A 23,427-nucleotide genomic window follows, 5' to 3' on the forward strand; every position below is an offset into this window, starting at 1 on the left:
CACCAGGCCCCAATATACAGCTGGGTAGACTGGAGCAATATGAATAGAGTTTCTTGCTCATCAACATTGGCATAACCAAGCATCAAACCTGGAACCTTTCGATTACCAGGCAGATGCTCTAGCCACTTGGCTATGCTGCCTCACAAACACAACACTACACGCACACTAACATTACACACACACACACACTAACACTACACACACACACACACACACACACACACACACACACACACACACACACACACACACACACACACACACACACACACACACACACACACACACACACACACACACACACTAACACCACACACACACACACACACACACACACACACACACACACACATACACACACACACGATAAAACACAGTATCAATTCACTAAATCTGACGAGCTTTCAACAAGGAAAGCTTTGATGAATACACTGAAAGCTCTCTGAGGGTTATACTTTGGCAAAACACTATGCTTCATTCATTAACCTCACCTAACTTTTTAATATTTGTCATACAGCTCAGCACACACCACTGCAACTCACTAACCATTTAGCAGTACAGGGTCTAGTACATTAACAGTGATATTCTTCACTACAGAGTCTTCAGAATTCGTAGCTTTAACAGTATAACATCCACCATCTTTCAGTGTGGTATACAGTATGTACAGTGACCCATCAGACAACACAGGATGCTGAGCTGGCTCATCCTCCTTAAACCACTGTATCTCAGGAGAGGGGAACCCTTCAACCTTGATATATATTGTAGTTGGTTGATTTGTAGATGTGGTAACTTCTTCATTTTCAATGGTGACCACAGGTGCTAATAATTACGTTCTAGATGTGTTACATGTTTGGGAACACTGCTTTGTACCTGTTGGCTCAGTTGACACATTTTCAATAGTTGGCTTTGGTGGTGGCATATCTGATGACGGCGTTTTGACAGTGGGTAGAATGTCCTGCTGTTTTCTTTTACGATAGACATAGAACCCCACACTAATAATTAAATATCATATCAAAAATACATATACATACAGTAGCTGACCTGATCACTACAATAACTACAACGGCAATTACTGCAATAACTAGACCAGCAGTCACACCAGCTGCTATACCACTTGATCCAGATGATGGCTCGTTGGCTTCTTCTGCCTTTGTTCTTTCTATACAACAACAAAATTTATAATAATTCCCACTAACCACTACAATGTACCTGTTTCAATAGTCTTGATAGCAACACTGTTAGACCGGGGTCCTTCCAAGAATCCGTCATCTTCTTGAGTAGCAGCACTCACACTAATGGTATAGCTGGTGTTTGGAGTGAGATTTGGAAGGTTGAATTGTATTGGTTGTTGGTTTATTGTCAGTGACATATCTAATGGCACATTATACACTACGTGTTGCTCATCTTTACCAGCTGCTTGATAAAATACCTATAAGAGACATTGCAGTACACCATACACATATACATAAGGCTCAAGTACATACAGTGTAATGATGGATTACTCCATTTCTTTTCAGTGGTGGTCTCCACAATATGTTGACCCATGTTGTTCCAATAGTCTCAATTATCAGATTAACAGGTGCAGATGGCTCTACAAATAGGTTACCATTTTTATGGGTTGCTGTACTATCACGTGTATATATGTGTGGCATGTTATTGTGTGTGCATGTGTAGTGTAGTGTATGTGCGAGCATGTCCACAGGTGGTGTGTTATGTGGGCATGGTGCATGTGTTACATACCAGCAGCTGGGGTTGTAATTCCACAGAGCATTTCACTCTCTTTGGTATCAAATGTGACATTTGCTTGAGCATACACTGCTTGTAACCAGAAACAGTAGGTGGAATAAGGGAGTAAGTTATCAACTTTATATTCATTTGAAGTGGCAGAAATGCCATCAATGGCAATAGAGCTATCAGGGAGCTGTCGTCTCTCCACTTGTGACTGCTCTAATAAGCTATGATTGTTGTAATAGACCGTGAAACTATGTAATAGAGTTGTATTGGGTAGTGGGTCCCACTTCATTGTAAATGTCAATTCAGACAGTTTTGTATCTGGTAGATCCATTAATAGTTGTGGTTTGCTGCACACTAACAGAGAGACATACGTAGTCACCAAAGGATCATCCATAACTTCCAGCATTTAACACAAGAATACAGAGAGTACTCTTTCTACCCTACCCAAAACATGGCATGAAAATTCTTGATGCAAACTTTTTTATGTATATTCCTGTGAAGAAAAGGGTGTGAGCTTTCAAAAATAGGCTAGTATGAAAAGGATGTGACAAAGATGGTAACTAATAAATGGCTGCAATGATATTATGTTGACAGTATAATATCATTGCAGCCATTTTTTGGCTGCCACCTTTGATTTCACGTCTGGCCTATTTTTGGAAGGCTGCATGCATCATTTTTCACAGATTGGCTGTTTTGGATTAGATATAAATTTTTCACTGCACATGCTTGCTTCATTCTCAGGGTTTGTGAAAAACTAGGAAATGACAAAGCATTGATGGCAATTATTTGGAGCCGGTGTCACTACTTGACTATGTAACCAGTTCATGGATACTTTCTTCACAGCTTCTACCATCATCAACATATTCTAACCAAACACTAGAACTAGATTGTTATGGATTAAAACCAACATTTTAAAAGTGTACTGTCAGATTTACTCCCTCCCCCTAAGTGTATTCTCTATACTACTGTGAAATAATGGATGATCCCTTAATTGAAACTGTACACTGATCTTGCCTACCTTGACATTCACCTAGAGTAAATGTTATGATGACTGGATTACTTGTAAAGTTAGCTACCATCACTACTGATACATTGTATGAAAATGTTGGGACTAAATCGTTGATGGTGATGACATCAGTGTCTGCAGGATATATGTCTGTCTTGGTATGTGCTCTACTTGAAATTGTTACCACAATATTCTCTATTGATGAGGTGTTTGTTGGTGGTAATATCCATGATACGGTGGCTGATACGTCACTGATAGATGTCACTGTTAAATCTCTGACATCTCCTGTTGTGCCTGCAACAAGTCAGTCAATGTAAAATACAAAATGCCTCAACAGTTGCTTCACAGAATACTGCCACCACGAAGGAACACTAGAGTATATACCACCCAGGTTCTAGGAGTCTATATAGATCCTTGTGGAGAAAGATAGGAAGCTATACCAAGTCTCACAGATGCATACCCTTGAGGAGTAGAAGCCTACAAGGCAAGGTTAGTTAGTTCAGTGGACATTTGCTTCACTGTCAGATTCCCCTTTCATACAGCTAGGTAAGCTGCTTTGGCAGGTTCCAATTTATATACTTGGGTAAACTGGAGCAACATGAGAAAATAAAAACAACAACAACAACAGCAATTAGGTTCTATCCCTCTCATGCTAACGCACACATTACACTATTCCACACAAATTCTTATCCATACCCTGTACAGTGACAATGGCCGGTTGAGATGTAGCCACTTCTCCTCTATGATTAGTTACTGTACACCAGTATATCCCTGTATCTCTGATATTAGCACTATTAACTGAATAATTCATACTGTTTCCATTTGATAGTTCTTTATTGTCTTTCCTCCACTGATAAGTGATGTTACTCAATCCAAAAGTTGCCTCACAGTACAAAGTGAATGGAGAATTTACCATCACAGTTGTGTTCTCAGGATGTCTTGTGATGTCGGGGAGAACTATATACATGAGGAACAATATTCTAGTAAATTACAAACATAAAATGAATTTAACAACAAGAATCCAAGTTATTAATTGTATTTTTGTTGTAAAATATCCTTTATGATAAATTAGATTATCTAAAATGTTAAACCAGGTATGTGCCCATAGCTGGTCAAAAACCAACTATGGGCATGCGCCTGGTTTCCTGACATTGGTTTGGGAAAACCATGTGTCTGCATGTCTGTCCAAACCCATATGAGTAAATAAACTTAGCCACAGAAAACTAAACTTTTATTCAGTGAATGAAAGCTATTTATAGATTCTATAATGTGATATTGTGTTAAGTGTCCTCATACCATCCTAGCACAACATATTACATACCATTGATCCTTCCTATAGTTGATAAAGTAGTACCATTCTCATTAGTAGCTCCACACTGGTACATTCTACCATCATCATCACGTCTCACATTACTGATTACAAGTGTATCAGAGTTAGCACCATCAATAACAACCTTGTCCTCATCTACTATCAACCAATGATACATTAAATTATGTTGACGTCCATGAGATGTAGCTCTACATTGAAACATTACAGTTTCTCCAACTGTAGTATTGATCAGTTGTTGAGGATTGAGGGTGATCACTGGTGGAGGAACTGTAGAGATATAGACACACCACTAGATAGTTAACAACAATACTTTGTTACAAGAATCAACACAATTGATTGCATTATTTATATTTACAGAATAGCTCTAAGAGCTGTAATTAGTTATTCGGTTGTACTCGAAAAACTAGAAATGCTTAGTTATCACTCGAGCAGTTAATACTAAAACTCTTATTTACACATCTTGAACTATAGCACACCAGGAGTAGAATTTTGGTTGCACAAATCCAAGGCAAAGCTGAGGATGAGCGTCACTAACTTATTTTACTTCTGATATAACCAGCTTTTGAAAAACTAGCAGATACTTGGCTTTATACATGGCTTGCATAACAATATACTGACACTGACCAGCAGTAGAGGAAAGACCATGTGAGGGTGAGTTGCTGCACGTTTGGTGCAATGCTTTGCTGCATTTGCTATTTGTCAAAGGTGATAATTGCACATCTTACTAAATTGTATGGTAGTTATCCCCTGGGTAAGGACTACTAGAGCTGAAACAAGCTACAAAGAGAATGAGTATTCACTTGGCCGCACTTGATATCATCAGTCCTTGCTCTTATCAGTTGTTTTGCTGTAATCTACTTGGCTGAAACTTGATATCACTCCTTGTTATGTTGAGTAAGTTTGTTTGATTGATCCTACTTTACTTGTTAGCGCCCTTTTTTACAGCCCCAAGGCTGTTTTTGTTTTAGGATTATAATTGCAAGACCTTGCACAGTGAGTAATATAATATACAAATCATCAGTCAACAGTACAGTCAAATCAACCAAACACTCTAATAGAACAGCATCTTTAGAAAGTTAAGTCAGCCAAATACTCTAATAGAGCAGTCACCTTTTAGGTAGTCAAGTCAGCCAAACATGAGCAGTCACATTTGCTACGTTTGTACAGTCAAGTCAGCAGTCACCTTTATGTAATCAATTCAATCAAATAAGCTGTCACGTCTGCTACGTTTGACTGCATGAAAGGTGACTGCTCTATTAGAGTATTTGATTGACTTGACTGTACAAACGTAGCAAACGTGACAGCTTATTTGATTGACTTGACTGCATGAAAGGTGACTGCTCTATTAGAGTATTTGATTGACTTGACTGTACAAACGTAGCAAACGTGACAGCTTATTTGATTGACTTGACTGCATGAAAGGTGACTGCTCTATTAGAGTATTTGATTGACTTGACTGTACAAACGTAGCAAACATGACAGCTTGTTTGATTGACCTGACTGCATGAAAGGTGACTGCTCTATTAGAGTATTTGGTTGACTTGACTGTACAAGTCAACCAAATGAGCAGTCATGTTTGCATAAGCGATTCTACTGAAAATAAACTTTTTACAAATCTTTGGGAAAAGTTGCAGTATAGATTGGCATTGTTATTATTAGCATTTTTCATGTTTTTAGCATAAATTTTAGGCTGTTTTCAAGTCATTAAATTGCAGAAATCTTGCAGCTTCTGGGGGTTGTACCCCCAGAAATTCTACTTTATACTACAACCAAACAACAATAGTTATGCTGTTCCCTACTTGCCCCCCCGTAGGTCAGGTCTAGAATCGCCACTGCATGTTTGTACACTATTTTTAGAGTATCTGGCTGAGTTGACTGTATTAACAGTAACTTTTCTATTAGTTTTGATTGTATAAAAGGTGACTGCTCTACTAAGGTATTACGTGACTGCTATAAAGGTGACTGTTCTATTAGAGTATTTGGCTGACTACGTACTGTGTAAAAAGGTGACTGTTCATTGGCGTATTTGATAGACTTGACTGTATAAAAGGTGACAGCTCTATTACAAGTATTAAGTATTTAGATAATACTTATCCATACCTTGTACAGTGACAATAGCTGGTTGAGATGTAGCCACCTCTCCTCTATGATTAGTTACTGTACACCAATATATCCCTGTATCTCTGATATTAGCACTATTAACTGAATAATTCATACTGTTTCCATTTGATAGTTCTTTATTGTCTTTCCTCCACTGATAAGTGATGTTACCCAATCCAAAAGTTGCCTCACAGTACAAAGTGAATGGAGAATTTACCATCACAGTTGTGTTCTCAGGATGTGTTGTGATGTGGAGGAGAACTAGATAAATGAGAAATGTAGACAGCAGTATAGTGTGAGATATCATAAACTTCCAAAACGACACACTCAGAGTTTTGGTTTATAACTTTAGTTCAAAGAAACATAAAGGCACCAAATTTGGAACAGGTGTTCTGTACACATTGTTCTCGTATTGTGTCAATTTTTACACATCATTTTAATCCTGTCTACTATTAGAGCACCAAGTAAGTGTATGCTATATTGGAAAATCACGTTTTAAATTTTTTTTGCAAGTTTGAGTGTATCTGCTAACTATTAACTAAGGCTCAAACTAGCTATAGTTGTTCCACTGTAAAACATTTACAATTTTATCTTTAAAAATGACACACATAGCAGCAGCATTTTTGAAAGTATGGATTGTAAACAAGCTGATGTTGTGCTACTTCTAAAAACCAGGTGCCATGCAGCTAGCTATCTTATCTGGACTTAACCAACTATGTGTGTTACTATTTTTTGTTATAACCAATACGGTTTTTGGCTGTGCAATAATACATTATTATTAGTGTGTAATTTTTGTATTTCATAATTCATGAATTTTTTGTAATTCTTTTGATTACATTGCTATGCACTGCTATAAGGAAGCGCTTGTTAAACAAGCCAACATATTGTGCACAGAAGTATCTTCTAAACTGTTTTATAGTTTGACTATCATGTTTTTCCCACATACTCTCTCGACAAAGCCTCAAAGCTGCTCTTGATTTTCATTTGCATACGTAAGGGATACGACCCCTTTCAACTTGAAGGGATAGGCTATTCTTAGTAGTCTACGAGGCCTGTACCATTGTTTTTCAGTTATTAAATGCCTGTAAAACCCCGAAGGGAAGGTAATTCACAGTCTGTGGAGAGTCGCCACATCCATATTTCAGACCGCCAAAGAGAAACATAGGTAGACAGGTAGACAGGTAGACACACACACACACACACACACACACACACACACACACACACACACACACACACACACACACACACACACACACACACACACACAGGTGTGTGCCGCCCACTTTGGCCGGCTGTGGGTGTGCCTGGTTTAAAAATGTGGTGAACCAATATAAGCATGGCTCTGAAATTTATGCTATAAATTTCCACTACAACAGATTTTTAAAATTCTAAAGTTAGATACGGTTGTGCCTTCATTCACAGGCGAATCTATCCCTGCTTAGTTCATGTCTCTAGGCCTTGTAGTTTTCGAGAACATTAATTATTTATTTATTTGGCTGTGCCTAGAGTCATGGCAGTAATGTGAATAAAAAACTTAGACAAAAATCCTAAGTAAACAAAGAAAAACCAAAAACCAGGCTATAAATAAGTCTATTAGTATCGTCAAGAGTTAATAATAAGAGAGGAGAGTGTCTAACGCTGTATAGGCCTGTAATAGATGATTGCGCAGAAGTTAAATGGCTTCCTTTCCGTTTAACGTACAGGCTTCTAGTATTTGTTCGCTTCCTTACCGCAATTAGTTTAACCGCACCGTGATGAATCCTCGAGAATATTCGAAGACTGAACTAAAGACTGAGCTGTATGTACAGGGAACAGTGCTCCTTCAATTGAAGAATGCTCAAAGGTAGGGTAACATGGCGACGCAGTGAAAATTCGAAGCGATACTCTGCCTTTGGTTCAGTGTTTATTGGTTTCTCAGACGCTCTCCCCCAGAGTTATCTCCGAGGTTAACAGCCACACTTCTTTACGCAACAGAGCGATGCTCTTTGTGGTGAACTTGAACATCGAGTTGAACGCACGCCCTTGTGTCTGGGATAGCCTTTGTGGTTAAATGCGAAAATATACTAGCCAGTCTGTCGTTACGCGGAAAAGAAGCCGTTTAACTTCTGCGCAATCATCTGTTACAGGACTATACGGCGTTAGACACTCTCCTCTCTATACTATTAACTCTTGGTATCGTAGAGCCATTCCATATTTGAAGCAATCAAAAGTGCATTACCTTATGAGTCCAGTATATAGTTGGAGAATATGTTCACATACAAAACTATTATTTTATTATAACACCCAGTGGTGCTATTCTTTCTTCTGATGTGATATATACATGAGTTTATTGGTTATAATTATGTTACAAAAAAAGCAAAAACAACAAGTACATTACAAGGAAAAGATAGGAATTTTAAGTTCAATTAGGTATCATAGAAACAAAAGGAGCAGGTCACCTACACTGCAGATATACTAGTGGAGCTTTAACCACAGGATATGGCATATTTACAATACACCATAGCCAGCCATTATGTAACTTAGATACTGTATGTGCTGCTTTAATATTAGGTGGCTTCATTACATATAGAGTAAATTATAATATTTTTCACATAGACTTCATGCTGCTGACAAAGTATACGTGTTCCACTCAAATTTACAAGTCACGCTGTAGAAAGTTCAACTATTATCAATTGTGAACCAAAACACTGAACTTATGTGTTTCTAAAAATTGTGAACAGTCACAGCAGGCTGAAGATTGAGATCAGAGCTCATACTATACATGGCTCCTAAATTATTTGGAAAAGGTTAAAAACATGTACCAGACACTAACATTGCTATAACAACTTGTAAATTCACTTTTTCAGTCTGGTCACTATCTTGGTTAACCAAGAAACATACTATGGGTAACATTTGCTAGAAAATTGAATGCAAACACAGAGCGATAAGATTATATCTATTGTTGCAAACACTTATTCAAAAATAACTACCAAGCAGGTAAACACACACATACACTGTTACATACCATTGATCCTTCCTATAGTTGATAAAGTAGTACCATTCTCATTAGTAGCTCCACACTGGTACATTCTACCATCATCATCACGTCTCACATTACTGATTACAAGTGTATCAGAGTTAACATCATCAATAACAACCTTGTCCTCATCTACTATCAACCAATGATACATTAAATTACGTTGACGTCCATGAGATGTAGCTCTACATTGAAACATTACAGTTTCTCCAACTGTAGTATTGATCAGTTGTTGAGGGTTGAGGGTGATCACTGGTGGAGGAACTGTGGAAACAATCATATGTATGTAAATATAGTCAATACACGTTCACCTGAGCCCAGGTGAATGCGAACCAAATATAGTCATTGTAGATTGTATGTGCCTCTTAGCAATTTCTTTAATCACACATTAGTGAAATGAATACCTAACAAGTCAGCAATTGTGTGACAGTCATTACAATATAATGGACGATATCTGCAATGACCACATTTGATGTCATAATTGACAAAATGGCTGTGTTAGTGAGGAGGCTTCAGAGACTTCGGCACACAGTACTTGATATGAATTATGGTGTCTGGTTTTTACACATGAAACCACGAGATAATAAGGTAAGAAGTAGTACTTGTACTACAAAATGCACTCCACAAGGAAGAAGACTGAAAATTTTAAATTGGGACACAAATAGGCTTATTTGTATTGTACTGTACTCTATATGCCTCACCTTTGCCCTTTTTCAAATTTAAACGCTACCAACGGGAAACACTATCTTGTCCAATACCTTCATATACAAAGTCTCCACACTAGCACCGCCATTTCATTTTGTCACGTCAGAAAATATCATGTCAGATATTGTCCATAGTTCATATATCAGTTAGACACAGAATAGCTAGCCACAGGAATCAGTGTGACATGATATGACACTTTAATCAAACTTAGGGTCTCATTATAATCCACTTCAGAGCGGATAATATTTAGAAGAGTTAGTGTACTCAAGAGCATAATTATAATGCCAATGATTGAGCACTGTCTTCATAATCTCATGATTCATTTCCTGGCTGGTGACTGCTACTGTTGTATCTTGAGCAAGAAACTGTCCCCAAATTACTCTAGCCTACCCACCCGCAAAAATTTATGTACGTATACTCAGGACACAACTGAAAACAGTGTTGGTAATGCTATCTTCTTGGTTAAATATCATCACCAAAATATCATTCACTGTGCAATGCTTCAGTGGCATAGTTACAATTCAGGCAACCAAAGAATTTTGATGAAGACTGCCAAAATTGAAATACTTTAAAAGAGCAGCCAGGTGTGTGTCAGCCTCTACAATTTCTGGCTTTGCCTTTGGCCTGTAAGTGAATAAGTATACAGAATTTTTATTGTTGGGTTTTCTTTAAAAGTGTTATTGTTCTTTCAACATCCATAAATTTGGTTAAGCTTTAAAATGTTTATATTCAGACACATCGTCCCAAGTTCCAAAAGTCGCTCTTAGATACAACACTTGCTTAGCGATTAAAGTTACAGCAGCTAAGATACATACCATAACAAAAAAGGTTTGTTGTGACTAAAATAGTTTGGGGCGAATTTCACAAATCAAAATGAATTTGTCAAATTTTATTTGCCAATTGACTATTTATATTGCTCAATATTGGCTGCATGGTAATTTTAATCCTCCAACCTGCTTCATATGCTGATTTGACAAACTTAAAGTTGTGCCAAAACTTTCATGAGTGTCTGTAGAGAAGTCTACCAGATTTTCAGAAATGTGTCATACTTTTACAAACAAACAAAACAACGGAAGCAACTCACGATGAGTTACCTATTTATACAAAAAACCCAAATGCTACTACAAACAAATTCTTATCCATACCTTGTACAGTGATAACAGCTGGTTGAGATGTAGCCACCTCTCCTCTATGATTAGTTACTGTACACCAGTATATCCCTGTATCTCTGATATTAGCACTATTAACTGAATAATTCATACTGTTTCCATTTGGTAGTTCTTTATTGTCTTTCCTCCACTGATAAGTGATGTTACCCAATCCAAAAGTTACCTCACAGTACAAAGTGAATGGAGAATTTACCATCACAGTTGTGTTCTCAGGATGTCTTGTGATATGGGGGAGAACTATAGGAGAGATGTAGACACCAGTGAGATATATAAACACCACTTGAAAATGCATAACATGAGAATCACAAAATTAAGTATCATAGGCTGGTTATGACAACTGAAGGAGGCCAGGTTTAGGTAAACAGCTAGTCCTGCATGGTAGCATTACCAAGTTGAGACAATACCTTATAGGGCCCACAAGCACTCATTTCATACTCATACTTTCTGAAATCTACTTGACTCAAAAAATGACCCAAAAATGACTCTAATTTTCATCTGTCCAATTCTAAGCATCCTGTTGTACTATGTATTCCTATACTGATATGATTGAGTATTCAACCAGTAGAGATGTGCTAGCTACCAGTAGAGATGTGCTAGCTACCAGTCATTTCAAATGTAGCCATGAACAGTTTTGGATCAGCACAATTAACCTCCTGCAACCATCCTAGTATCAAGCTACTTTACTCTCTCTCTCTATTTCTACACACACACATACGCACACGCACACACAATCTTAGCAATAACTATGGAGTGATAGCATAACCCCAAACTTCTGTAAGGAGACCTTCCTCAGTGCATGCCTAAAGCAGGTAATATTTGGGTCACATTCAGATTGATAAGTGGGCCAATCAGTGATGTAGTTATCACTAAGACAAACAAGGCAGTTGGTTTTATAAAAATTACAAGTTTAAATGAAGAGTATTGCAAAAGAAGTTGGGAATTTGAGCGTGTCTTGTTTTCTAAATTGACTGGCTACACCTTTGGAGCCAGTGGGTTAGCAACCTCGCATAGTTTCAACCCAGTTCGTACTGGATGCCAAGGTATAACTCACATGAAACAAGAACCATTAAACAATTATCCAACACATACACATATTGGTACATACCATTGATCCTTCCTATAGTTGATAAAGTAGTACCATTCTCATTAGTAGCTCCACACTGGTACATTCTACCATCATCATCACGTCTCACATTACTGATTACAAGTGTATCAGAGTTAGCACCATCAATAACAACCTTGTCCTCATCTACTATCAACCAATGATACATTAAATTACGTTGACGTCCATGAGATGTAGCTCTACATTGAAACATTACAGTTTCTCCAACTGTAGTATTGATCAGTTGTTGAGGGTTGAGGGTGATCACTGGTGGAGGAACTATGGAAAGACATGTCATTACAGGTTTACAAGTCGATATACACACATGCATTAAAATAATACGAACCATTGACGCAAAAACAGGATAGGAACCTGCAAGTAAAATAATTAGCAACAGAAGTGTAAACTTTTTTGTCTCCTTCAGTGGTGCATTAAGACAACTGAGGCAACTATTTTGGTTTTAAAAGGACAGTGAATAAATAGGATACTGTAAAAGTTCAGGATACTCGAACAAGACGGTCACTCTGTTTAGCTTTGCATCTCAGACACTAAATTTTCTGGCCAATCACTTTTGTTTTGCTTGCATGCTTGCATCTGTATAAATGCTTTAAATAATAGATGAGCATGTTTGTGATGGAGATCTCTTTCGGACTTAATAACTTATGCAGCCTTAAAGGCTAAAGTCTCCACATATAACACATGTACTGTCATGCCGTAGTGCTTAGACATTAGACATGCAAAACTTTATCCATACCTTGTACAGTGACAATAGCTGGTTGAGATGTAGCCACTTCTCCTCTATGATTAGTTACTGTACACCAGTATATCCCTGTATCTCTGATATTAGCACTATTAACTGAATAATTCATACTGTTTCCATTTGATAGTTCTTTATTGTCTTTCCTCCACTGATAAGTGATGTTACCCAATCCAAAAGTTACCTCACAGTACAAAGCGAATGGAGAATTTACCACCACAGTTGTGTTTTCAGGGTGTCTTGTGATGTGGGGTAGAACTACACAAATAGACACATATATTTCATCACAAAAAAAACTGTTTTTAGGGGCTGTTTTCAAAAGGAAGTTTAAATTAGTCATTAGGTGCAAAGGTCTGGGACCCAGACACTGTTTCAATACTGCAAAGACTTTTATTAGCTCAATGCTCAGTTATAGCAGCTAGCTATTCTTCAACCAGCAGCCAAGTTCAATGGCAGCATTACATTAGTGTTTTCATCCATCCTTCAACAAGAATGAATTTCAGCTTATCAAAGTAAGCTGGTAGTAAAGTCATTTCATTTTTGCTCTCCCCAATTATAATTCCTACATTGTTCCCTAGTCACGCCTCCTAGTTACAAGTCACGTCATTAAGCTCCACCCCCAAATACAAGTAACACCATTTAGAACATTGGCTAGACCACAGATTACTAACTAGGTAGTAACCTACTGCAGATTTCTATCCTGAAAAGCGGTCTCACCAGGGAATAATTGATTAAGTTTCTAATTTTAAATGTTGTTAACAAGCAGCTAAAATTTAATTTCAATACTAGCATTTTTAGATCCAGCCTTTAAAATAAATAAGGAACCAAGCACTTGCTGCAAATTCGACAACTGATGTCTAGAATACAATACATGTATCAAGACACACGGTAGTGTGTCGTGCGGCCAAGAAAGCCGGCGTCCACACCGTGAGTATATTTACAGGAAGAAAGAAAACAGCTTTTTCATGTGTGCATACCTCCATGACCCCTTCTCCAAAGCACACTATATTTGCATTATAGCTGTCCCCCAAGTAGGGTAGGCCACACAGAAAATTTGATTAAATTTGCAACAGCCATTTGCGAGATATGGGCGTTCAAAATTTTGTTTTAATTTCTCCGCTTTTTTCTTCTTCTCAAGCCGTAAGGGGGCTACAGAAGCTTCGATTTCTTTTCGCACACTTAGCAAAATTGCTATAAGATGCAAACGTGTAACTCGATTGCCACAATCTTTGCCACAAATGAAGAGTGTGCAGCGGTGGATTCACGTACTAAGTTTGTTGTGAATCTGAGTAATATTCAAGGAGTTATGAGCATTAATTCACGTAAAAAAAAGATCAAACTTCTGTCACGGCTACAGGCTAAACCAAGTATAGAAATAACTTGAAAATTGGTGTGTAGATAGGCTGATCATCATAGCAGTGCCTTTTTATAGTTTGAATAGCAGTAGAGTTACAGCAACAAAGTTATAAAGCAAAAACTAAGCAGGTGTAAATTGCGGGATCGAGATACTCTAATAGAACAGTCACCGCGGGGTAAAAATGGTGTGCAAAAAATGTTGAAAAAAAGAACTTACCAGAGTTCGAACCAGGGACCTCCATACCTAACACCTACATCCTTAACCACTGAACCACTACTACCTTGGCTGATCACCTCCCTTAATTTCTGCTTTATAAATGAATTTTCTAGTTGAAATCTGCTCATAATCAAACGTTTGTAATTTTATAGATCTACCAATAGAAGTACTAGATTGTTCTAGAACATTCTATGTATGTTCTATTAGAAGTCCTCAAAAAAATGTGCACTCTATTAGAGTATTACAATAATATTATCAAATATTGAATTAAATCATGCAATGAAATACATTTATAAGTCTGTCTTCAATAATCACCATTGTATCTACATAGAAAAGAAGAAATGTGAGTAAAAACAAACCTCAAAGTCAGCCATAGGCTGGCCTTATAAAGTACAAAAAGGAGTGAAATCCACACAAAAACAGCCAAACTGTAAAAAAAGAGTGCGGCCTTAAATGCCTGGGTGAAAAAGATGTGAAATCAAAGGTGGCGGCCAAGAAATGGCTGCAATGATGTTAATGCTAATAAATTTTAACAATGCACACAGCCCTTATTAAAAATTTTTAGCGTTGACATCATTGCAGCCATTTCTTGGCCGCCACCTTTGATTTCACAACTTTTTTCACCCAGGCTTTTAAGGCCGAACTCTTTTTTTACAGTTTGGCTGTTTTTGTGTGGATTATGTATTAAACGATATGCTTAGTGTTTAATTTAATGTTCCCTGCAGTTTTTTGATTGGTATTGTGTAAACAATAACACTGTGTGTTTCTGATTTCTAAATAGTCAAAAAAAATGATGGCATATCATCAAACTTACCATTGATCCTTCCTATAGTAGATAAAGTAGTACCATTCTCATTAGTAGCTCCACACTGGTACATTCTACCATCATCATCACGTCTCACAATACTGATTACAAGTGTATCAGAGTTAGCACCATCAATAACAACCTTGTCCTCATCTACTATCAACCAATGATACATTAAATTACGTTGACGTCCATGAGATGTAGCTCTACATTGAAACATTACAGTTTCTCCAACTGTAGTATTGATCAGTTGTTGAGGGTTGAGGGTGATCACTGGTGAAGGAACTGTGGAGATAGATGTCAATATGTCACACATGAACCAAAACGCTATAAATAGAAAACCTTCATAATGGTAGTGGACTGTACATCTGCTATTTTGCCTTCAACAATAATGCAACCATAAATCTTTTCTTGCAAATGTACATTTTATAAGCCAACCATAATTTTATCATTACATTGTACTCTGAGCTATAGCTCAAGTAGAAGGTGGTAAACATTAAGGAACATGCAGATTTCAAGGTCGTTGTAGGACTTATTTTGCTACATAACCTTCTTAAAGCTGTGTGGCTGTGTGCAGTGGTTAGTTTGAGGTATATATGACAGAGGGACAACTTGAGTCTTGGAGTATGGTCCTGTATAGTTCATGTATACGGAGGTTTATTTAACATTTAAAAGCTGAGGATTTTAACAAAACTCAAAATGTATTATAATGGGCTAAACCAGGGGCAGTGAAGAAAGCCAAAGAGTAAGGCGGGACAACAGTGAAGTTTGAAGCAGACATGATGCTATTCTGGAGGTTTTCGGGATGAAAATATTCAGATTTAAGAAGCTCTATGATCCATTGGGATTGTAGACTATTTTTACTGTATTGTTACAAGTACATTAAGCAGCTACTGTACTTACAGATTTTAAGAGGCATAAAGTGTGACTGTTTTTTTAAGAGTGGTTGAATGCTCTAATAGAGTGTCTTGATTTTAGCTACAAGCACTGAACAATAAAAGTAAGAAGCCATGACCCCGGTGCACCCTTGTTTCCGCTACCAAACTTTTCCAACTGTATATGTATAGTATTAGCCACTGATGTCAAAATGTAAGTATACTAGAGTACTGAGAATCTATCACATATAATAGCCTGTCCATACCTTGTATAGTGACAATAGCTGGTTGAGATATAGCCTCCTCTCCTCTATGATTAGTTACTGTACACCAGTATATCCCTGTATCTCTGATATTAGCACTATTAACTGAATAATTCATACTGTTTCCATTTGATAGTTCTTTATTGTCTTTCCTCCACTGATAAGTGATGTTACCCAATCCAAAATTTGCCTCACAGTACAAAGCGAATGGAGAATTTACCATCACAGTTGTGTTCTCAGGGTGTCTTGTGATATGGGGGAGAACTACCAAAGAAATACAAACGGTATGCTTATCAAATTACATACTAAATCTATATGTAGTCTAATGAAATTCAGTAACCTGAAAGCCCTGTGTTGTGGTAACCGAGCAAAGTGAGACACTACTAGAGGGTCACTAAATTTTGCAAACCCCTGTGTTCGGAAGTCTAAGTAATTTTATACTGTCGTAGTACTTTGACAAATGTTTGTAAAAAATGTGGCATCAATTATTAGAAACAAGCCCTAGTTCAGTGCAGCGGTTACTACCCATTTAAATGCCCATGTGTTGCTAATGTTACAGACGTGTAATTGTCATGTTTTGTATTGCCTCAGAGTGTGGTCTCTATATCTAGGGAAAGCATGAGTGTGGCACTATAAGATTTAAAAGACCACATTTTAGCCAATCAAATTTTAGTGTCAAACTTGTCAAAGTCACAAGTAAGATTGCACATAGATTTCTTGCTGCTGGCAAGGTATCCCAGTGTCACTAAAAGCAGTAAGAAAACTTATGAGCTAAAGCTTGATGATAATGGCTAACTTAGCTAAAGTGTAGTTTGCCCTTCATGGTACATGTGGACTAGGTTTCTACCTATGCTATTTAGAGGCCTGAGGATAATGTGGACAAGGCTATCCACAAATTAATTACCAAACTGCACATGGTCATGCCACATCATGTGCCATGATATAAAAAGGGAACAGCAATACTGCATATATACTTGCTTAAATATTAATATCAATTTTTTTAGCATACTAAAGGTTGGCTGGAAACCATATACACTGCTTCCAAATCATTTGTAAAAGCTGTGTCTTCCTTGTAATTGTGTTGTGGTATGGTTGTTGTACTTGTCTTTGATTTTGTTGTGACTGCATGCTGACTTGATTTAAGCTACACACAACACAAATGCAATAGTGCATACATACCATTGATCCTTCCTATAGTTGATAAAGTAGTACCATTCTCATTAGTAGCTCCACACTGGTACATTCTACCATCATCATCACGTCTCACATTACTGATTACAAGTGTATCAGAGTTAGCACCATCAATAACAACCTTGTCCTCATCTACTATCAACCAATGATACATTAAATTACGTTGACGTCCATGAGATGTAGCTCTACATTGAAACATTACAGTTTCTCCAACTGTAGTATTGATCAGTTGTTGAGGGTTGAGGGTGATCACTGGTGCAGGAACTGTGGAAAGACATACCATATTAGGTTATAACATTCTAGAAAGGATTAAAGCCATTTTTGCTATATCAGATCAGAATCAAAATTAATCTGAAATTACATGTGCGAAGCACAAGGAGTGTGCATATAAAGCACAAGGAGTGTGCATATAAAGCACAAGGAGTATGCATATAAAGCACAAGGAGTATGCATATAAAGCACAAGGAGTATGCATATAAAGCACAAGGAGTATGCATATAAAGCACAAGGAGTATGCATATAAAGCACAAGGAGTATGCATATAAAGCACAAGGAGTATGCATATAAAGCACAAGGAGTATGCATATGCATTCTATGCTAGGGGTGTAGAGGCATGGGAAATTTCCATACTCTAAGGTTTGCACCTCATTGCATTTCTTTTTCAGCAGCAGACATAGTTTTGTACCACACTTCACCAGTGGTTCACTTCTCTATACAAATGAGACGATATATTCATGTGCTGCTAAGACTATCTCACACACAATACGGTAGTTATTGTGGCATTAAAAATGGTATAGAATTGTTTACTGAGACATGGAAAAAACCTTGTACATTGGAGAGCTGCATGGGCTTAAAGTTAGTGAGATCAGTCCTGTTTGATGACATCATGTTTTGGCTGCTCTGTTATAGTAGTTGACTGTTCTATTAGAGTATAATGATATTTTAGCTGAAAAATAGGTGGCCATTCTTGACCAGTTTGGAATGTAATTCAAGTGAATTTGCTGCTAAATAGACCATTGTGACACCCCCTGTAACATATACCAAAATGCTTTTAAAAACAGACCCGAAGTGTGGGATAGAAACCAGTGAATTGTGCAGAGGTAGTGTTAAGATGCATTGCTATTTTCTTTCATGTACAATCTGTGTTTATTGCTGACTGTGCATGCATATACATTTAAAATTTTTTTTGTCCATACCCTGTACAGTGACAATAGCTGGTTGAGATGTAGCCACTTCTCCTCTATGATTAGTTACTGTACACCAGTATATCCCTATATCTCTGATATTAGCACTATTAACTGAATAATTCATACTGTTTCCATTTGATAGTTCTTTATTGTCTTTCCTCCACTGATAAGTGATGTTACCCAATCCAAAAGTTGCTTCACAGTACAAAGTGAATGGAGAATTTACCATCACAGTTGTGTTCTCAGGATGTCTTGTGATGTGGGGGAGGACTATATGTATGTAAGTACAATAGATTAATGTTATGTGCACAGAAACAACAAATACATCAGTGGAAGACTGATTTGAAAACTAATTGTAAAATACAAGTTATCAATCCGTATGGTAGTACCCCTTCAGTAGGGATCCCCCCCAAAATGACGTGTGCTGACTAAAATTTGTCTTCAAAAATTGTCCTAGAGACATCTTACGTGATGAAAATCGCCTTTATGGAATGATCACCTTTATGGAATGATCACCTTTATGGAATGATAACCTTTATGGAATGATATTAGTCTATCTAACATCAAATACTGCATTAAAAACAAGAAAACACTATTGGATGGTCAGATATAGAATTTAAAAATAATAAATCACTAAAACTCGGATTTTAGACTGACTACTTGCCTGACCACAGTCACAAGCCTATAGTACGTTCGCGTTGAGCTGAACCCTCAAAAACGATTAATAACTTACGATTGCTACATCGCATGGGGCTCCTGTATAGCTCGATACGTAGCGCTTCTCGATCCGCTAAAAATATATTAAAAGCGCTTCATTCGAATGTAAGACACTCCCGTTATGGCACTGTAAAGTTTTGCCATACATTTTCAATGGGGAAGCCTCTAAAGCGCGGCCCTTTGATGGTCATGTTGACACATGTTTGTGGCGAAGCCAGACGTCACATACCCGCCCTCAACACGCATGATTTCACCATCCCTTATGTAAGAGGCTGTAATACACTTTTACAAGAAAAATAAAACAGATTTTGTGTGTGTAAAACAGAGTTGCATAAGTAGAAGAGCTGGGGCCACTGTTGCACTGTATTTAGAAGATAAGTGGCCTGCTTATATTCAGGTAAAAACTTCTTCAGCCTCAAAAGAGAAAAAAACCAAATTATAACAGCTCAAAATCCGTTATGTAGCATTGGCGTTCCTGCAAGTGAGCCAAACAACATGTATTTTACTTCACATTCACCACAGCTGACTATCGTCTTCTGTTCCCATTTAGTCAATTTGTCATTTTAACACTTTTCTCATCACTTCACCACACATGTACACAGTTTTTCCAGCCAGCATTTTGTTTTTGAAGATACATTCCCAAAAAACTCTAAAAGTTTCAACAAATGAAATAATACTGTTTGTATGAATTTGGGCTGATAGTACCTGTAGTGACTTCCAAACACTCCTGCACTGATTAAATATACAAGGGATGGTATGTTCAACTTCGGATAGCACAATAAAGCAATGATATTTTTTATTAAAGTGCACACACTTACACGTACTTCATCTGTATTTTTATGTACTTCACAGAGTTTAATCCCAGCTACCTGATGACTCCTGGGGAACAAAATCAAGTTATAACACCAATGCTGCAAATATCAAACAATCTTACATCAGATGAAGTAAGCCCAGAAGAAGACTTGGACCTGCTGCTGCTAGTGGACAATTCATTAATACCACCATCACCATCTTCACTATCACTGCCGATTTGGATGAGGAATTGCTCTAGAAGTTCTTCATTACCCAAGTCTCATCCAAATACACAACTGGTCTTCCTTCAGTTCTGTTGCACCTCGTTCGTCTTTAATATTTATGATACTGATGGACTGTGCAGGGCTGCTCATAGCATACCCTGCACATACGTGTAGTGAAATTAAAGCACAAACAGTTTCAATGCTAACCTCTTGTCATTAATCGTCTTGTACTTAAATCCCAAATCACTCAACACTCTTTAAAGCAATGTTCTACCCCCAGAGAAAACACCATCATTCTTAAGTTTGGCCTAAGACGGAGTAAGTGACAAAGTTCCAGGTTTCAAAATTTAACTTACCAAAATCTTTGAGAGCGATAGATTTCCTCCCTTCCGTACAATGAATGGATCTTGTCTGATAGTATCTGGGTTAAAACTGTCTGTATCAACAAGGACTCGTGAACATTTGTACCTGACGATTACAGAATTGAGCGGGCTTGTGCAAAGTGCATTTTGTACCTTTTTCTTGGCGTAAATAAATCGCCTTTCTTGCGGTGCTCCATTCTAATGGATGTCCTTGAAATCCCTGCGTGGCGTAATGTATGCCAAAACCCAGCAAAGAAGGCACGATACAATACCGGTGGCCTTCGAGATTCTCTCCGTGATGTTGATAGAAATTTTACATTTCTTCGCTTCTTGCTTAAAGTACTCCCATAGTTTCATAAGTAGATACTTCGTTTGGCTGTTTAACGTCTTCCCAAAAGGGTTTCGCTCCGCACTCGCTGACGGTATACTGGACGCCATATTCTCAACAATTAAGTGCGCGCCCGTAACATGGGTTTACGAATAAATGCGTCATAAACATTATGTTTAAAGCCTTTGATCTTGTATGGCTTCTTAATCAACAACTCAGGATTCAGCTCAACGCGAACGTACTATAGTGGCCAAATGAAGCAGTCCACGGCTACCATTTTATGCTACAATAACAAACTCACCATGCCTTTTGGGGGTTTCGATGAGTTTGTGCCCTCTGCACCTTGTCTTTTTTATCTTCAATCAGGCTCATTGTCTTCTTGTTGCAATGAAACCATATCGAGGCATTAATTTTCCTTATCAACACTTTCCTTGAATAGCATATTAAGTATTTAAGTGCTTATGCTCCATAGCAATAGGTTCACTGTTACACCTATTAATTAGTTAACGCAATCTTGGTTGCTTAATAACAATTGAGCACCGAGACCACATTTCTTAAGAATCTGTCACGATGACACATCCTGTTATTATTGTCTAGCTGTATTTCATAATGCTAGCACAACGAAAATATGAAATACCCCTGGCTGACTTGGGATACTCTAATACAGAAGTCACCCTAACAGAACAGTCACAGGTGTACAGCCGTATATTATATGCTATAAACAAAAACCCAAACAAACTAGTATATTATTTTAAAATGAAGTAGGGAACCAAGTGATAAAAAGTAATGAAACAAGCGATGAATGATGGTACTACAGCATAGCTTGGTGGGAAAATCCCCTACTTTGGAATTGAACAAAATGATTGTTATAATATGCCAATGCAATTGCATTCCTACTGCTGAAATATAATGGCATCCATAGGGTTATTTACTAGCATATGTGTGTAAAGATTATTATAGCAATAGACCGTACTATTTATGTAGTCATAATAGAATTTAAACAAACATATTACTCTTGCTTGCATGCTAGTACAGTAAAGAAACAAAACGGAGTTTCACATGTTGTGACTGCAGTTGCATGTGCTTTAAAAATATCACGCTGTTTCTAAAACATGCTGTGTAGCTAGTAGGTAGCCTCCTTCCAGCTTGACCACCTATTCTGTTTTATCTGACTAATCTCAACACCACCATTAAAAAGAGATTAGCTAAAGTCAAATCAATGCCCATCTATTGTTTTGACTTGGCTATTGAGTGATATTTATTCTTACGAATATCTAACAAAATATTTATAAATGGATAATAGTTTCTTGGCTGTGGGTAAACTTCACTAAAGATTCCCTACATGCAGTCTTCTGCAACATGGTGTATTACTTGATATTCACATAACCCTATGCTGATATAACTACTGAACAATACATATACTTCTGTTTCACTAGTCTCTTTACCATTGATCCTTCCTATAGTTGATAAAGTAGTACCATTCTCATTAGTAGCTCCACACTGGTACATTCTACCATCATCATCACGTCTCACATTATTGATTACTAGTGTATCAGAGTTAGCACCATCAATAACAACCTTGTCCTCATCTACTATCAACCAATGATACATTAAATTACGTTGACGTCCATGAGATGTAGCTCTACATTGAAACATTACAGTTTCTCCAACTGTAGTATTGATCAGTTGTTGAGGATTGAGGGTGATCACTGGTGGAGGAACTGTGGAGATAGATGTGACAGTAATAGATTACCAGAGAGGATTACTATACAGAGGAAAACTTTGCTTCAAATTTGCCAAAGTTTAACCCATAAATTAACTTGTAGTATCTGAGATATATCACTTTTATGGCTAAAGATTGAGCTAGAATTCGTTAAAGTTTATGTTGCCATATATACAAAGTTCCCTACATACAGCAATATCTGACAGATCAGAGATAAAATCAATTTGGCGTGATCTGTTGATACACAAGCAGCATGGCTAGCATTTCTAGCTAAGGGTCTGAGGCATGCTCCTCCTGGGCTCTAAGATTGTACCTGATAGTATTTTCGCTTGTTCAGTAACCTAAATACTGTACATTGGGTTTTTCCCAAGGGGGGAATCCATGAAAATTTCCTTCCTTGAAATATGCAGCTCAGTCAAAATGTCATTGTTTAATGTACAAAGGTCTAAAAAATTCCCCCCCCCC

The 23,427-nt window shown here is 37.4% G+C and overlaps 1 protein-coding gene and 1 long non-coding RNA gene across 8 annotated transcripts in view; both read right to left on the bottom strand.

Annotated features, from left to right (window-relative positions):
• The window catches only part of LOC136255749 (receptor-type tyrosine-protein phosphatase S-like), a 36,514-nt gene that overhangs the window by 4,625 nt on the left and 8,462 nt on the right, over window positions 1-23,427 (bottom strand). For 2 of the 3 annotated variants that reach the window (XM_066048625.1, XM_066048624.1), the window contains exons 10-28: window positions 22,685-22,960; window positions 18,826-19,086; window positions 17,618-17,893; window positions 16,442-16,702; window positions 15,310-15,585; window positions 12,920-13,180; window positions 12,169-12,444; window positions 11,040-11,300; window positions 9,178-9,453; window positions 6,171-6,431; window positions 4,062-4,337; window positions 3,437-3,697; window positions 2,753-3,034; window positions 1,741-2,088; window positions 1,485-1,591; window positions 1,210-1,429; window positions 1,042-1,159; window positions 871-992; window positions 547-819 (exon numbers count right to left, since the gene is read on the bottom strand). In XM_066048625.1, coding sequence (XP_065904697.1) covers window positions 547-819; window positions 871-992; window positions 1,042-1,159; window positions 1,210-1,429; window positions 1,485-1,591; window positions 1,741-2,088; window positions 2,753-3,034; window positions 3,437-3,697; window positions 4,062-4,337; window positions 6,171-6,431; window positions 9,178-9,453; window positions 11,040-11,300; window positions 12,169-12,444; window positions 12,920-13,180; window positions 15,310-15,585; window positions 16,442-16,702; window positions 17,618-17,893; window positions 18,826-19,086; window positions 22,685-22,960 — 4,692 coding nt within the window. The remainder of the gene's footprint in view (window positions 1-546; window positions 820-870; window positions 993-1,041; window positions 1,160-1,209; window positions 1,430-1,484; window positions 1,592-1,740; window positions 2,089-2,752; window positions 3,035-3,436; window positions 3,698-4,061; window positions 4,338-6,170; window positions 6,432-9,177; window positions 9,454-11,039; window positions 11,301-12,168; window positions 12,445-12,919; window positions 13,181-15,309; window positions 15,586-16,441; window positions 16,703-17,617; window positions 17,894-18,825; window positions 19,087-22,684; window positions 22,961-23,427) is intronic. The other variant, XM_066048626.1, reaches the window with a different exon arrangement.
• Window positions 19,794-21,462, bottom strand: LOC136255750 (uncharacterized). Of its 5 annotated transcripts, XR_010701087.1 has the most exons (7): window positions 21,065-21,459; window positions 20,906-21,017; window positions 20,757-20,857; window positions 20,468-20,707; window positions 20,358-20,412; window positions 20,239-20,297; window positions 19,794-20,182 (listed from the first exon to the last, which is right to left on the bottom strand). It is a non-coding gene; the product is annotated as an uncharacterized lncRNA (long non-coding RNA). The 5 variants fall into 5 exon arrangements; XR_010701089.1 differs by having other exon boundaries at window positions 20,239-20,265; window positions 20,468-20,857; window positions 21,065-21,462; XR_010701091.1 differs by having other exon boundaries at window positions 20,239-20,265; window positions 20,352-20,412; window positions 20,468-20,857; window positions 21,065-21,462.

The sequence above is a fragment of the Dysidea avara genome, chromosome 5, assembly GCF_963678975.1.
Source record: "Dysidea avara chromosome 5, odDysAvar1.4, whole genome shotgun sequence".
Lineage (NCBI taxonomy): Eukaryota > Metazoa > Porifera > Demospongiae > Dictyoceratida > Dysideidae > Dysidea > Dysidea avara.